Here is a 17106-nt window from a genome sequence, read left to right as displayed (position 1 = left end):
GGTTTCACCGTGTTGACCAGGATGGTCTCGATCTCTTGACCTCGTGATCCACCCGCCTCGGCCTCCCAAAGTGCTGGGATTACAGGCTTGAGCCACCGCGCCCGGCCTCTAACTATATTTTTGTACCAATTAACCATCCGCATTTCCCCACTGCTCCCCCTCCCCCAATACTATTCCCAGCCTCTGGCAACCATCTTTCTGTTCTCTATCTTCACGAGTTCAATTGTTTTAATTTTTAGCTTCCACAAATACGAGAAAATTTGTTTTCCTGTGCCTGGTTTATTTTACTTAATGATCTTTAGTTTCATCCTTGAAAGTGACAGGATCTCGTTCTTCTTTATGGCTGAATAGTACTTCACTGTATATAAGCACCACATTGTCTTGATTCATTCATCTGCTGATGGACACTTAGGTTGCTTCCAAATCTTGGCTATTGTGAATACTGCTGCAGTAAACATGGGAGTGTAGATATTTCTCCAATAGACTGATCTCCTTTCTTTTGGGTATATACCTAGCAGTGAGATTGCTGGATCATTTGATAGCTGTAGTTTTAGTGTTCAAGGAACCTCTAAACAGTTCCCCATAGTGGTTGTACTAGTTTACGTTCCTGGCAGTATTGCCTGAGTGTTCTCTTTTCACCACATCCTTGCCACCATTTGTGATTATCTTTTGAATAAAAGCCATTTTAAGTGGGGTAATATGGTGTCTCATTGTAGTTTTGATGCGCATTTCTCTGATGATCAATGATATTGAGCACTTTTTCATATACCTGTTTACCATTTGTATATCTTCTTTTGAAGAAGTGTATATTCAGAAATGTAGTTGTTCAAATAGACGTTTTTTAATTGGATTAGATTTTTTTCTTACTGAGTTGTTTGAGTTCTGTATATACTATGGTTATTAATACCTTGTCAGATGGTAGTTTGTAAATATTTTCTTCTATCCTGTGAGTTGTCTCTTCACTTTTGATTGTTTCCTTTGCTGTGCAGAAGCTTTTTAACTTGATGGGATTCCATTTGTCCATTTTTGCTTTGGTTGCCTGTACTTGTGGGGTATTATGCAAGAAATCTTGGCCCAGTCCAATGTCTTGGAGAGTTTTCCAAAGTGTTGTTATAGTAGTTTTTTAGTTTGAGGATTTAAATTTAAGTCTTTAATCTATTTTGATTTGATTTTTGTCTATAGTAATAGAGGTCTAGTTTCATTTTCTGCATATGGATATCCAGTTTTCCTAGCACCATTTATCAAAGAGAGAGTTCTTTCCCAATGTATGTTCTTGGCCCCTTTGTTGAAAGTGAGTTCACCGTAGATGTATGAATTTATTTCTGAGCTCTTTATTCTGTTCCATTGATCTGTGTCTTTTTTTTTTGCCTGTACCATGCTGTTTTGGTTACTATAGCTCTGTAGTGAAACTTGAAGTCAGGTAATGCGATTCCTTCTGGTTTGTTCTTTTTGCTCAGATAGCTTTGGGTATTCTGGAACTTTTGTGGTTCCAGAGAAATTTAAGGATTACTTTTTATATTTCTGTGAGGATATCATTGGTATTTTGATATCAACTGCATTGAATCTGTAGATTGCTTTGGATAGTATGAACATTTTAACAGTATTGATTCTTCCAATCCATAAATATGGAATACCTTTCCAATTTTTTGTGCTCTCTTCAATTTCCTTCATCAGTGTTTTATAGTTTTCACTGTAAAGATCTTTCACTTCTTTGATTAAAGTTAATTCCTAGGTAGCTTCTTTTATTTATAGCTATTACAAATGGAATTATTTTCTTGATTTTTTCCTCTATTGTCTGCTACAGGCGTGTGGAAATGCTACTGATTTTTGTTTGTTGTTTGTGTATCCTGGAACTTTACTGAATTTATCAGTTCTAGCAGTTCTTTTTTTATGGTGCCTTTAGTTTTTTTTTTTTTCCAAATAAAAGATAATATCATCTGCAAACAAGAATAATTTGACTTCTTTCCAATTTGCTTGACTTTTATCCCTTTCTCTTGTCTGATTGCTCTAGCTAAGACTTCCACTCTGTTGAATAACAGTGGTGACAGTGGGCATCCTTGCTTGTTCCAGATCTTAGAGGAAAAGTTTTCAGTTTTCCCGTATTCAGTATGATACTGGCTATGGGTCTGTCCTATATTACTTTTATTGTGTTGAGATGTGTTCCTTCTATGCCCAGTTTTTTGAGGGTTGTTTTATCATGAAGAGATATTGAGGTTTATCAGATGCCTTTTAGCATCAGTAGAAATTATCATATGGTATTTGAACTTCATTCTATTGACATGATGTATCACATTGATTGATTTGCATATGTTAAACCATCCTTGCATCCCTGAGGTAAATCCCACTTGGTTATGATGAATGATGTTTTTAATGTGTTGTTGAATTTGGTTTTGTTAGAGCAAACTAAATATGGCCTGAGAAGGACTCCATACTTCTATATTTGAGTCCTTGTGGATAAACTGCAACCTAATAGGTAGATAAGATTGAAAACCTAACTTAGGAGTATGCTCCTGTAATAATCACTGAGTCTTGGCCAATTCCTGCAGCCATACTTCAACCACTCACACACTGCCGAGTGTTCAAACTGTGTTCAAATAAGGCAAACATGGAGCTGTAACCAATCCAGCTCTTTCTGAATCTCACTTCTAATTTCTGTGCATCACTACTTTTTTTGTCTATAAATTTGTTCTGACCCTGAGGCACCCCGGAGTCTCTCTCATTCTGCTGTGATTCTTGGGGCTGCCTGATTCACGAATTGTTCATTGTTCAGTTAAACTCCTTTAAATTTAATTTGGCTGAAGTTTTTCTTTTAACAGTTTGCCAGTATTTTTTTTTTGTTTTTAGTATTTTTTTCATCATTTTAAATTAGGGGTATTGACTTGTAGTTTTCTTTTTTTTTAAATGTATCTTAGATAAATTTTTTAAACAGATTAGTATAAAAAGAAAATTTCCTAGCTTAATTAATATATGCTTATACATTTCACCAAAGAATCTGAGAGAATGTTTCAGGATTTTTCTGGAGTTATAGCTGGTTTGCATTTATTTCATTTTTAAATGATACATGCTTTGATTGGAGCATCTTGCCTACAGCTTTTTAGCTCAAATCATTTAATAAATTATTTATAAATTATTTAATAAATAAATTCATTTAGTGACTAGACTGCTGCTTTAAGTAAAACTTCTCTGATAATAACTAAATATTTCTTTGGGGCTGATTAGTGAAGCTTTTGTCTTTGAGACGAATTTGGTTTGCAATTCTGTTGAGCTGCTAAGAGCAGCAAGTTAATTGAAGGATTTCCCTCTTCCACTAGAAACTTTCAGAGGATCCCAGGCAATAAGAACTAAAAATCTGTTTTGAGGTGCCGAAGGAGCCATTTTGGGTATAACCTGTTTGGGGCATAGACCATTTCACAGCGTGGTCTTCCTTACAATGGGAATTACAGCTCCCATTTGAATGCAATAAAAAATGAAAATAGCCATAAGCTGAGAAAAGAAATCAAACTGAGTAACAAAATTATATTGAGAACAACAACAAAATCACAGTAAGTACAAACCACAACTCTTTCGAGTTAAAATAAATGGAAACTATTAGTAAATCTTTGCATATCTAATGACATTGTTGGTTTTCTCTGTGAGATATTTCAGTGTGGGGGTGAGGGCAAGAGGTGGGAAGGTGAAAGAAGAGGATCATTCCTAAGGATTTCTAGGGGAAGAAGATGGACAGGGATAGAGTCGTCTTGTTTGTGCTAGAAATGGTACTAGAGATAGCTGCAGTAGTCAAGGGAGCAGTTTTTTGGGCCTACAGGACCAGTGATTCTCTTGCCACATCAGCACAGACATAAATACAGCTCATCACTCAATTGTGAATGGATTTTAAGTATGTAAGTTAACATAGTCAAGTCTTTTCTTTTTGTGAGGGAGGAGTCTATGTCAGAATACAGTCTGTGGCGTCGAATTGATACTTTGACTCTATGATTCTGGGACAGATAGTTGCCTTTTTCCAACCTTCAGTTTCCACATTAATAAAAAGACACTAATAAGAAATGTGACAAATTTGACTTGTGCCTTACGGATAAAAAATTATGAGTTGCAAAAAAAAAAAAAATTAAAAGTAAGTGGCAGGTAGGTTCTGCTATTTTAATTATAACTGTTTCTTTTCCTTTTTCTTTTCTTTTTTGAGACAGGTCTCACTCTGTTGTGCAGGCTGGAGTGAATTGGTGCAGTCATGGCATACTGAAGCCTTGACCTTAAGGCTCAACCAATCTTCCCACCTGATCCTCCCAAGAAGCTAGGACTACAGATGCACACCACTGTAGCCAGCTAATTTTTTTTTTTTTTTTTTTTGAGATGGAGTCTTGCTCTGTCGCCAGGGTGGAGTGCAGTGGCGCCATCTCGGCTCGCTGCAACCTCTGCCTCCCGGGTTCAAGTGATTCTCCTTCCTTCGCCTCCCAATTAGCTGGGTCTACCGGCATGCACCACCACACCCACCTAATTTTTGTATTTTTAGTGAAGATGGGGTTTCACCACGTTGGCCAGGATGGTCTCGATCTCTTGACCTCATGATCTGCTCACCTTGGCCTCCCAAAGTGCTGGGATTACAGGTGTGAGCCACCATGCCCAGCCAATACCCAGCCAATTTTAAAATTTTACGTAGTGACAGGGTCTTGCTATGTACTCAGGCTGGTCTTGAACTTCTGGCTTCAAGGGATTCGCCTGCCTCGGCCTCCCAAAGTGCAGGGATTACAAGCATGAGACACCACATGCAGCCAGCCTAACTACAAACTTTCGTACCTAGTTTTTTCACTTGCACAATGAGAGTGATTAACTCTATCTTAGTGAAAATATTTGATTTAAATAGCATTTTTATTTTCAGTATCCTTGGGCATATGCCATAATAGGCAGTAGTGTTACTAAAATAATTGTGTGTCTAATAATTGGCATTTTAATGAAATGCACTTTATGCAGAATCGACATTTTAACTTAAAGTGTTGGTCATCTGCACATTCTCCCCCAGCAATTAACTTTAAAACTGAAACAAACATGATTACAAAAAAGTTAAAGCAAAAATCCTAAAAGCATTTCTAAGTTGAAATAGACCTCTTGGTTCTTCGAAAATTTATTGAGCAACAACAGTATGTTGATATTTTGCCACATATGGGAGATACAATAATGAAGAAAAATAGATCACTGTGTTTAAGGAACTTAGAATCAGGGAAGAAAGAGATATGTACAGAGATAGTTTATAAAGTGAGATGAAAATACTTCTGCAGAGGCATGCATAAAAATGCTTTTGTAACAAAGGATAGAACAATTAACTCTGCCTGAGCCTCTCTTGGAAATCTTCCGTAAAGAGAAGGCCTAAGAGAAGGGTAATGAAGATGAACAGGAGATTCTGGATAAAAGCTGAGTAGGGAGCAAGAAGAGGTCTTCCAAGAGAAAAGAGCAGTGTGAACAAAGTTGCACAGAACTGAGGGAGTCTCAGACATAAATAGGAAATAGCGAGAAATTTATTATAGTAAGAGCATAAACTACATGAGGAAGAGAGATTGAAGTGTTGGAGCCAGATTATTAAATACTTTGAAGATCAGTTAAGGAATTTGTATTTTATCCTGCAGATTATGGAAAACCAATCTGGATTTTTAAGCAAGGGAGTGATAAGATTAACCTTGTAACAAATGATGTTAAAGGAAATAATACTCATTTCCTTGTAGCTTGTTGTCTTCTTGTGTTGAGAAGCTTACATTAATGAGACAGGCAGACTTCTGAGGTCAGGTTAAGGTAAGAGGATGGAAGTCTAGTTCGTCATTCCCTTCTTTACCTAGGTCAGCGTTTGCTGTTTGTCTAAAAGTAGATCTGTATGGAAAACAGCATATTTGCAGAAGGGCTGTACAGATCATTTTTCTTTCAATTTTTTTGAGATAGGGTCTCACTCTGTCATCCAGGCTGGAGTGCAGTGGCATGATCAAGGCTCAGTGCAGTCTCAACCTCCTGGGCTCAGGTGATCTTCCCACTGCAACCTCTTGAGAAGCTGGGACTACAGACATGTACCACAATTCTCAGCTAATTGTGTTTTTGTTGTTGTTGTTGAGGATTTTGGCATGTTGCCCAGGCTGGTGTCAAACTCCTGGACTCAGGCGATCCACCCACTGCAGCCTCCCAAAGCATTGGGATTGCAGGTATGAGCCACTCTACCCAGTTATCATTTTTCCATTCTTATCATTGTATACCTACTGTATTAATATTATGAAATTTGGGTTTTATGGATGAAGTGAAAATTGCCACTATCCTCAGAGGTATTTCAGGTAACTTACATTAAGAAAGTAGATTGTGGGCCAGGCGTGGGAGCTCCTACCCACCTTCCTCAGTTCAAGCAATGGAGGATTCAACCACTGCATCTCTATCAAAACTAAAAAATAATTAGCCAGCCTTGGAGGTACACACCTGTAGTCCTAGCTACTCAGGAGGATGAGGTGGGAGGATCACTTAAGCCTGGGTGATTGAGGCTGCAATGAGCTGTGATCGCTCCACTGCCCTCCAGCCTGCGTAACACCTTGTTTAAAAGAAAGGAAAAAAAAAAAAAAAAGCAGATTCTGTAGGTATTATCTAGAGTGGTAGAGTGGAGGTAGTGTTCTGGGAAATGGGAATTCTCTAAATATTTCCTCTACTGTAGAGAAGAAGCCCAAAGGGATATATGGGATCAAATATTTGTTCGTATATGTTCCTTTATTACATATAAAAATGTGCCGTAAACTCTTTTTTTTTTTTGAGACAGAGTCTCACTCTTGCCAGGCTGGAGTGCAGTGGCTCAATCTCAGCTCACGGCAACCTCTACCCCCTGGGTTCAAGTGATTCCCCTGCCTCAGCCTCCCAAGTACCTGGGACTACAGGTGCATACCACCATGCCCAACTAATTTTTTGTATTTTATTAGAGACGGGGTTTCACGATGTTGGCCAGGATGGTCTCGATCTGCAGACCTCGTGTTCCACTTGCCTTCGCCTCCCAAAGTGCTGGGATTACAGGTGTGAGCCACCATGCCCAGCCTGAAACTATTAAATATTATATCCTAACAGAAAAAAAAGAGAAAGAAGAAATAAATGTGCAAAAATTTACAAAAACAAAACATTAGCATTCTAATTCTAAAGAAGATAATAAAATCCTTCCATTGCAGTAAGGCTGGGCACGGTGGCTCATACCTGTAATCCCAGCACTTTGGGAGGCTGAGGCGGATGGATCTTGAGGTCAGGAGTTCAAGACCAACCTGGCGAACATAGTGAAACCCTGTCTCTACTAAAAATACAAAAAATTAGTCAGGTGTAGTGGTGGGCACTTATAATCCCAGCTACTTGGGAGGCTGAGGCAGGAGAATCACTTGAACCCAGGAGGTGGAGGTTGCAGTGAGCCGAGATCCTGCCATTGTACTCCAGCCTGGGCAACAGTGCAAAATCCATCTCAAAAAAAAATTAAAATAAAAAAAGATTCACTGTAATATCTGTAATATAGGACCATGCATCATCTTTGTCTTTTATTCTCCTAGAATAAAGTACGTTATGGGAAACCTCACCGTATTTCAGAAATTTAAACAGCATCAGATTGCTTGGTTTTCATATCAACCATGCCAGCCTCTCTTTTGTTTCTCCTTATTTATTCATTTAACTAACAAATATTTATTGAGTGCCATGAATATTTATTGTGTATATAGGTACCAGTTGGAGAGCCAGGAAGATCAAAATAGATATCTGTCCTCACAGAGTTTCAAGTCTAGTGAGGGAGAGAAATACTAATCACTCAAATAATGGTGCTACTATCATTGTCCAGAACCCAGCAGGGGCTTCCCTGCCCACTGAGAAGGTAGATAAGATTGGCTGGAGTCCCTGATACATGTCCTATGGTCAGAAGCTCTGCTCCACACATGTCCTGGCATCTCCGTCTCATGGTCTGACAGCTTCTGGGATGAAGCTGTCACTGCACTGCACCTCTTTCAAAAAAGGAGTGAACATATCTTCATCCCAATCTCCACAAGACACTCTGTCACATAAAGAAGCATTTGTAAGTGCGTCTGACTGCAGTGAAGATACAGTGGACGGTAATAAGGACCGTGCACAGCACGGCTGCACAGTGAGTGAATATGCAAAAAGGACTTGAGTACTCACAATGTTAAACATCATTCAACCACTTCTCTTTCTTACTGGGCTTCCATCTGTTTCAAAGCACTTAGCTTTCTGCCATCTCACTGGTTCCACCTTTCTCTGTGTCCCTTCTCTCCTTTCCTTTTCTTTTTTTTCTATTAAATATTTTATTGCATTTTAGGTTTTGGGGTACATGTGAAGAACATGCAGGATTGTTGCATAGGTACATACATGGCAATGTGGTTTGCTGCCTTCCTCCCTATCACCTATATCTGGCATTTCTCCCCATGTTATATCTCCCCGACTCCCCATCCCCACTGTCCCTTCCCTGGTTCCTCTCCACAGACCTCAGTGTGTGACGTTCCCTTCCCTATGTCCATGTGTTCTCATTGTTCAACAATCCCTATGAGTGAGTACATGTGGTGTTTGATTTTCTGTTCTTGTGTCAGTTTGCTGAGAATGGTGGTTTCCAGGTTCATCCATGTCCCTACAAAGGACACGAACTCATCATTTTTTTTTTTTTGAGATGGAGTTTCACTCATGTTACCCAGGCTGGAGTGCAATGGCGAGATCTCGGCTCAACGCAACCTCCGCCTCCTGGGTTCAGGCAATTCTCCTGCCTCAGCCTCCTGAGTAGTTGGGATTACAGGCACGCACCACCATGCCCAGCTAATTTTTTGTATTTTTAGTAGAGATGGGGTTTCACCATGTTGACCAGGATGGTCTCGATCTCTTGATCTCGTGATCTACCCGCCTCGGCCTCCCAAAGTGCTGGCATTACAGGCTTGAGCCACCGTGCCCGGCCTGAACTCATCATTTTTTATGGCTGCATAGTATATTCCATAGTGTATATGTGCCACATCTTCCCTGTCCAGTCTATCATCGATGGGCATTTGGGTTGGTTCCAAGTCTTTGCTATTGTAAACAGTGCTTCAATGAACATTCGTGTGCATGTGTCCTTATAATAGAATGATTTATAATCCTTTGGATATATACCCAGTAATGGGATTGCTGGGTCAAATGGAATTTCTATTTCTAGGTCCTTGAGGAATCACCACACTGTCTTCCACAATGGTTGAACTAATTTACACTCCCACCAACAGTGTAAAAGTGTTCCTATTTCTCCACATCCTCTCCAGCATCTATTATCTCCACATTTTTTAATGATCACCATTCTAACTGGCGTGAGATGGTATCTCACTGTGGTTTTGATTTGCATTTCTCTAATGACCAGTGATGATGAGCATTTTTTCATATGTTTGTTGGCCTCATATATGTCTTCTTTTGAAAAGTGTCTGTTCATATCCTTTACCCACTTTTGAATGGGTTTGTTTATTTTTTTCTTGTAAATCTGTTTTAGTTCTTTGTAGATTTTGGATATTAGCCCTTTGTCAGATGGGTAGATTGCAAAAATTTTTTCCCACTCTGTTGGTTGCCAGTTCACTCTAATGATTGTTTCTTTTGCTGTACAGAAGCTCTGGAGTTTAATTAGATCCCATTTGTCTATTTTGGCTTTTGTTGCCAATGTTTTGGTGTTTTAGTCATGAAGTCCTTGCCTATGCCTATGTCCTGAATGGTTTTGCTTAGGTTTTCTTCTAGGGTTTTTATGGTGTTAGGTCTTATATTTAAGTCTTTAATCCATCTGGAGTTACTAAAATTAACTCCTTCTCTCCTTTTCTTTTTCTTCCTTTCCTACCATTGCTCAGAAACAAGCAAACAACCAGCCAACCACAACAAAGACAACGAACAGCAAACAAATTCCTTTTATGCTTTCACGGAGCTTGGCTATCTATTTTGTCAGTTGGGCTCCTGGAGATACCCATGCTCTCAGACTTATACCTTCTACTCCAAAAGGCGTATCTACATATTATATTCAGCAAAGACATTTTCCATCCTGAAAGAAATTGTGTTGCCATCTGTCAATATACATATGTATATATAGTTAGTTAGTCTGGATTTATTACAAATGATGATGCATGCTCTGACAGAAAAGTAGGAGGTTGGGAGGAACAACAAAGTATATAGTATTATTAGAACAGTGGACTGGATTTAAAATGAGAAAGCCGGGCAGTCTGGCTTCTCTGAGAAAGTATGACATTTCTGAAGACTGTTAGCCAGGTGAAAAGTGTGGGAGGAAGAGCATTCCCAGCAGAACAGCCTGTGCAAAGGTCTGGAGATGGGAAGGACTGTGGAGCACTGGAAAAACTGGGAAGTGGCAGCATGGCCAGATTCCAAAGGGCCAAAGAGAAAGATGGGGATGAGGGTAGAGAGGCCAACAGGGGCCAGATCAAGTGAAACTTTGTGGGCCACATGACCCTCATTTTTAGGTTCCTTTGTCTTCCCTAACAAATGAAATAACAACATGAATGAGTTTTTCTAAACTTTGAGTTTATTGGTTTTCGAAACAGTCATGCCAAAGCTGACATTGTATAGACACACACCCACACATACACCCACATGTGCGCGTGTGTGCACACGCGCGCACGCGCGCGCACACACACACACACACACACACATACACAAACCCACACGGTACATAAAGCACCTTTCCCCAGGGCCATGCCACTGACATTATTAAGCAGTCTATCCTAGGCCAGGTACTGTGGCTCACACCTGTAATCCCAGCACTTTGGGAGGCTCAGGCGGGAAGATCACGAGGTCAGGAGATCGAGACCAGCCTGGCCAACATGGTGAAACCCCGTCTCTACTAAAAATACAAAAATTAGCTGGGTGTGGTGGTGCGTGCCTGTATTCCCAGCTACTCAAGAGGCTGAGGCTGAAGAATCGCTTGAACCCTGGAGGCGGAGGTTGCAGTGAGCCAAGATGGTGCCACTCCAGCCTGGGCGACAGAGTGAGTCTCTGTCTGCATCAAAAAAAAAGAAAAAAAAAGAAGTCTATCCTATAGCCATACACACGATTCTGGGTCAGCCAGATAATTAAGCTGAAAATTATCTTCATTTTCCCTCCACAGGAATGTTTCCTGAGGAGAAACCCAAAATACGAGGGTTTCTGAAAGAGCTTTTAAAAAATATTGTCTGCCAGCAGTACATGGATTCTCTTTTCAGGGTTTGTAGCTACCCAGCTGACACACCCATTCTCCCCTCCTCCCCCCCACAGAGCAAGTGACTTCTTGCTCCACCCTGCAGCTTACTATTGGCAAGGCATGGCAGTTTACCACCAGGGTAAACTGCCCTCTCTGTTGCATCCTTGACACTTTTTCGGGTTCAGTATGTCCCCACACATTCACAGGTGCTGAAAGTGACATACGCATACATTGTAAACATTGTGCCCACTGCTCTGCAAATGTTCATTTGGCCCTTAGCAGTTTACACATCACAGCAGAGTCATGTATTCATGATGATGTTCATTCTGGTAGTTTCTGGCAATAAATTATTTTGTTTGTTTGCCGGGTGGTACCTGCCAGAAACCACCTGACTTTTCTTCTCCACTCCTCTTATTTTTCAACTACTAATATCCATGCCTTTTAAGCTGTCTTTTTATTGAAAGTAATAAATTAAGATAGTCATCTTGAGGTGGCTTCAGCTTTGCATAAGAATCACCAGCATATACATTAGCATGCTCACAGTGTTGAGTATACAAGAATTCGTTTCAGTAGCAACAACACTCACTGACCTTAGAAGGAAACATTTCCTTTTATAATTGTTAGTCTTACACAATTGTAACTTTCCATACATTATAATACTTTAAAATGAAGATATCTTGTGGAAGTGTATCTTCTGTGGCTTTTCTTCAAAATGAAGCCATTGGTCATATGCTGAGGTTATTATTTGCTGGAAGTGTTAAGACTCCATCTGGTCATCTTGTGAGTCAACACTTAGAGTGGAACCTTGGCTGCTGGTATCAGCAGTTTCATAGGACTTTTGGTCTTTGGCAAAGTTGATGAAAACCTGATTTTTCAGGGAAAATAAAGTCATTAGTGCCTGCTAAGCCAAAGGAAGAAATGAAGTTAATAATGAATTATTCCCTTCCCTCCTTCCCTCTCCCCCCCCCCCGACTCTTTACTCTCTCTCTGTCTCTCCCATCTACTCTCTCCCCTCTCTCTCCTCTCTCCTAGTTCAAGCCTGTATATATCTGTGTGGGCAGGACCTTATAAAATCCAAATCCTAGCTTTATAAAACTAGAGTCTATAGGGGCCTGCCTACACATATATACACGCTTGCACTAGGAGTCCTTTCAGAAAATCAAATCACCTGGAATTTGAAAACAGCACCTATGTCTATGACCATATTTATGACTGTGACTTTATTTATAATCATGTCAATCTGAAGCCATAGTTGACTGTTTCTATAGCCACATTTCTGCATTCATATGATCTACATTGACATCTCTATGAGACAGATATGGCTCCTATGATAAACAGGGAGCCCAGTCCTATGCCCTTATTGAATGATTATGTAGAAATGTTGAGAGAAATTTCACTAGTTTCAAGAGTTAATGCACTAAGATAAAATTTCAGTAAGCCAATTACTTAACAGGCAGATCTTTTCACTTTGTTTAAAGTCTTTAAAACTATTAGTCATAGTTTCATCCAATATCTATCAAGAGTCTATTTTTTGCCACGGTGCTGGTTGTTGGTCATAAGTCAAAGACTAAGTCTACATTTTCGGCAAAGTCATGATTGTCTAAACCCCCCATTAAAATGCCTAAAGTTCCACAAGGAAAGTTGTGCATCAAATGCAGCACCATATACTGACCCCTAACAGCCTTATTTTCAGACCCAGTCCAATGACAGATATAATCCAACTTACTATATGTCATGTTGGTTGAGCTGTGCAAAATTAAGACAGTACAAAGGTGATAAAGGATGACCTAATAAGTCTCTAGTTATTGAATGCAAATGTAATTAAGACAGATGATGTAAGTGAATGGGAAGGATTCTACATTTACCACTTTAATTGCCTGAATTTAACAGATCTAAAGGTCTGGCACCAAATTCTAATTACCCTATCCAACTCTAATCCAGGAAGCCAATCAATAGAAATGTTCTTTATGAACCCTACCATGGAAGAAGGAAGGAAAGTGTTAACAGCTGTTTGTTATGTATGTGAAAATAGTGGGGTTTTGGTTTTATCTTTTTACTTTATGTATACATATAATTAACTTTATAGATATAGATGTCTTATCAAATGGAAAAGTTAATCTTTCACATCTTTTTTAAAATATCCCCAAATTAAGTTGAAAATTAGGCTCTTTGCTAAGTTTTTCAGGTGCAAGATTAGATATTAATTCAATTAAAAACAAATTGAATGTTATTAAAAAGAAATAACCAGAATGCATCATAATATTAATATGTGACATTGTGCACATTGATTATGGTATGTATATATCTTACCTCTTCCAGAGTAGTCTGACTCACTAAGAAATTTGTAATATTTAAAGCAGTCTTGTTGGTTTCTAGCAGATCAAAAATATTTGCGACTCCTCCTGCCGTGACTGGTACATGATACTCGAGCATGCTGAGGTGCTGATCCTATGGGAACCAAAGGAAAAAAATTTAGTTTGCAATGTCTGGTAATATTGACATGGCTAGACATAACTGTACCAGGAGTTCAGGAAAATATTGAATTTATTCCACTGAAAATGATGCTACAGTATATAGTGAAACTAAGAGCTTGCAAAGATGAGAGGAAAGTTTTGTGAATGTCAAAGAGAAAACAAATTTAAAAGTTAATGACAACTCCAAAGCATTTATTCATGTGACGTTATAAAGTCATTATAATCTTGCTTGGGAAAGAATCTGTGGAATGGTATTTCACATGTCACATTATGCTCATCTCACATACCCCTTCTCAGTGCTCAATTTTAAGACATTTCATTTTTGTGTTACAATTGTTCTAAAAGGGTAAAAATTAGCAGTTCCATTTATATTGGCTAAAGACAGTAGACTTCAAAAGCATTGAACCGCCTTCAAATGACAGCTCATTTTTTTCCCAATTCACCCTAAAATTCTTTTCAATTTCAGTATTTTGGTCACTAGCATCACCATCTACTTAGTATAAACCATTTTTATTGCCTTGGGGTATCTTTAACAATTTGCTTTTTGGGATATTTAATCAGTTACTAGATCTTATTTATTTTTCCTTTAAAATACCTCTCAAATGTAACCTTTCCTCTCTATTTGCACCACCAATATTATTAACTTGATGCTTATTACTCCACATCTTAGTTACCGCAACAGCCTCTTCAGAAGCCAAGAAACTCTGTGTACACTTACTTCCTGGCACGAAGCAGCTGGGATAATCTTGGCTAATACGAGTGGGATCAGGACATTTTCTTATTCCAGAATCTACCTCTGTGACCCCAATGAATCAGATCAAGACCATGTATTTCAGTCTTGATGGGAAAGTCTTGCTGGGAATCACATGGGCAGTCTGGATTTAGGACCCTTCTCCTCCTCCTTTGTGCATTGCTTAGCATCTCCCATCCACATGTAGTTGCATTATATCTGTTACTACAATCAGGCCATCTTGCCTACCTTTGCTCTCAGACTGCTGTTTTGGCTATTTTCTTTCTAGACATCTAGAAACCACCACAGATTTGTAAAGAGTGGTCTGCTTAGGGACAAATCAGACTTTTTATTATCGCTGCATTTGCCTTGTATAGCCCTGGTCCCATGAGGAACAGACCAGGGAGAATGTAATTTCATCACTCAGTGAAACAACACAGATTTCAACAGAGAAATCCACTAAAAGAAAAAGCGTTACTACCAATACAATTTTTGCAAGAAAGATGTCATTTTACTTTTAAATTTGATTTAAATTTAGATCATAGAAAATAAGCTTTGATAAGAATTGTGAAAACTAGGCCAAGTGCGGTGAGTCACACCTGTAATCCCAGTGCTTTGGGAGGCCAAGGCAGAAAGATTGCTTGAGGCCAGGAGTTCAAGACCAGTCTAGGCAACACAGTGAGATTCTGTCTCTACAAAAAATACAAAACTTAGTGGAGCATGGTGGCACATGCCTATATGCTTAGTTCTGCAGAGGCAGAGGCGAAAGGATTCCTTGAGCCCAGGAATTCAAGGCTGCAGTGAGCTATGATCATGCACTCTAGCCTGGGCAACATAGCAAGACCCTGTGTCTTAAAAAAATTCTTTTTAAGGCAGAGGTTTTATGAAGATAAAATAATTCTTTTTAAAATGCAGTTTATTTTCTCTAAAATCACTTCAAATTAACATTGTGTCTTATAATTTATGGAGTGTCTTTGCGTATACTTTATCATTTATTTCTCACATCAGTTTTGTGAAGTAAATGTTATTATAGTAGTACTCCCTTATTTCAGTTACCTGTTATCAACCAAGTTTCAAAATTATTAAATGGAAAAACACAAAAATAATTCATAAGTTTTAAATTGCATGCCTTTCTGAGTAGTGTGATCTAATTTTGCACTACTCCATTTGGCACGTGAATTATTCCTTTGTCCAGCGTATCTATGTTGTAGAAGCTACCTGCCTGTTTCTATATAAGAAAAAACATAGTGTGTACCAGATTTCGTACTATCTATAGTTTCAGACATCCACTGGAAGTCTTGGAATGTAACACTCATGGATACAGGGACACTCCTGTATTCCTATTTACAAATGAGAAAAATGAGGCTCAGAGACTTTAAATGTCTTGCTGGGAATCACATGGGCACAACTGGGCCTCAGCCCTAGACTTTCCAATTTATTTTTATCATTCCATATCTGATTTCCTTTCACATCTAGTTTCCTTTCAAAAACAATCATTTGCCATCATCATCTTCTACAAATTGCCTGTATATCAAAGATGTGATAATGATAACTTTTCCAGTCAAGTACATTTATTTTAATTATGTGCTATGTTAGGTATCTATACATATATCCATGTGCGTCAGTCCCACGCCTATGCATATGAGAGATGAAATCAATTATACAATATTTCATCTAGTCCAGAACTTGATTTCTACTCAGTCCTGCTCCAACTTTTGTGGGCTTATCTTTCAAATGAGGGGGGCAAAGAAGATCATCATTCTGGAATTCTGTATTTTGTTTTTTTTTTCCCTAGGAAGAAATGCCCTTGGTCATATAATACCTGTCATACCTCAGTTCCCTAATGTATATAATGAGTAGACTAGTACGGTATATAACTTGTAAACTAATACAATATGATCATAAATCCTTTGTGAAGAAGAAATAAAAATACATGTGTGTGAAAGGACTATGTTAACTTTAAATAGCTACAAAAATATATAATTAATTGAAGATACTATTTTTTCATACTAAGTATGCTTTGGCATATCGTACACATCTTGAACTAATAAATATATTAAGATTAATAGTAAAGTTGTAATCACTTGGAAATCGCAAACATTGCTATGATATTAGATTATTACTATTAAAATTAGTCAAGATCAAAAGGCAAGACAATCACTTACATTGTTGGTTTTTTTTTCTTTTTTGAGGCAGAGCCTCACTCTGTTACCCAGGCTAGAGTACAGTGGCATGATCTCAGCTCACTGCAACCTCTGCCTCTCTGGTTCAAGCAATACTCCTGCCTCAGCCTCCTGAGTAGCTGGGATTACAGGCATGTGCCATCATGCCCAGCTAATTTGTATTTTTTGTAGAGATGGGGTTTCACCACGTTGGCCAAGCTGGTCTCGAACTCCTGACCTGAAGTGATCGCCCCCATGGCCTCCCAAAGTGCTGGGATTACAGGCATAAGCCACTGTACCCAGCCATCAATCACTTACTTTTAAATATGTTTTTGGAAAGTGCAGCTGCATGAACTTCGTGAGGGTCTCCATGCTCACTTTGGTATTCTTCAAGTGAACCTTGACAGTAAATCCTCGTCCAAACCTAGAAAGAAAAAGTGCGAAATATGATATGAGTTACATTTTGCTGAAATAGCTCCCCTGAAATTCTAGATAATGAAACAGGACCCAAGCCAACCATTACAGCCCCCTTTCTTTATATAAAGACTGTCATTTTGCCATAAAAGTTCA

At 38.8% G+C, this 17106-nt stretch overlaps 1 protein-coding gene and 1 long non-coding RNA gene across 2 annotated transcripts in view; one reads left to right on the top strand and one right to left on the bottom strand.

The window, feature by feature from the left end:
• LOC108308925 overlaps window positions 1-17106 on the top strand; it is a 162234-nt gene that overhangs the window by 124660 nt on the left and 20468 nt on the right. The gene's annotated exons all lie outside the window — the stretch shown is intronic.
• The window catches only part of ABCA12 (ATP binding cassette subfamily A member 12), a 192855-nt gene continuing 187354 nt past the window's right edge, over window positions 11606-17106 (bottom strand). The window contains exons 51-53 of the mRNA XM_017534981.2: window positions 16855-16960; window positions 13481-13618; window positions 11606-12035 (exon numbers count right to left, since the gene is read on the bottom strand). Coding sequence (XP_017390470.1) covers window positions 11928-12035; window positions 13481-13618; window positions 16855-16960 — 352 coding nt within the window. The 3' untranslated portion in view covers window positions 11606-11927. The remainder of the gene's footprint in view (window positions 12036-13480; window positions 13619-16854; window positions 16961-17106) is intronic.

Source organism: Cebus imitator, unplaced genomic scaffold (assembly GCF_001604975.1).
Source record: "Cebus imitator isolate Cc_AM_T3 unplaced genomic scaffold, Cebus_imitator-1.0 Scaffold89, whole genome shotgun sequence".
In the NCBI taxonomy this organism is placed as follows: Eukaryota; Metazoa; Chordata; class Mammalia; order Primates; family Cebidae; genus Cebus; species Cebus imitator.
This window is presented reverse-complemented; position numbering and strand designations above follow the sequence as displayed.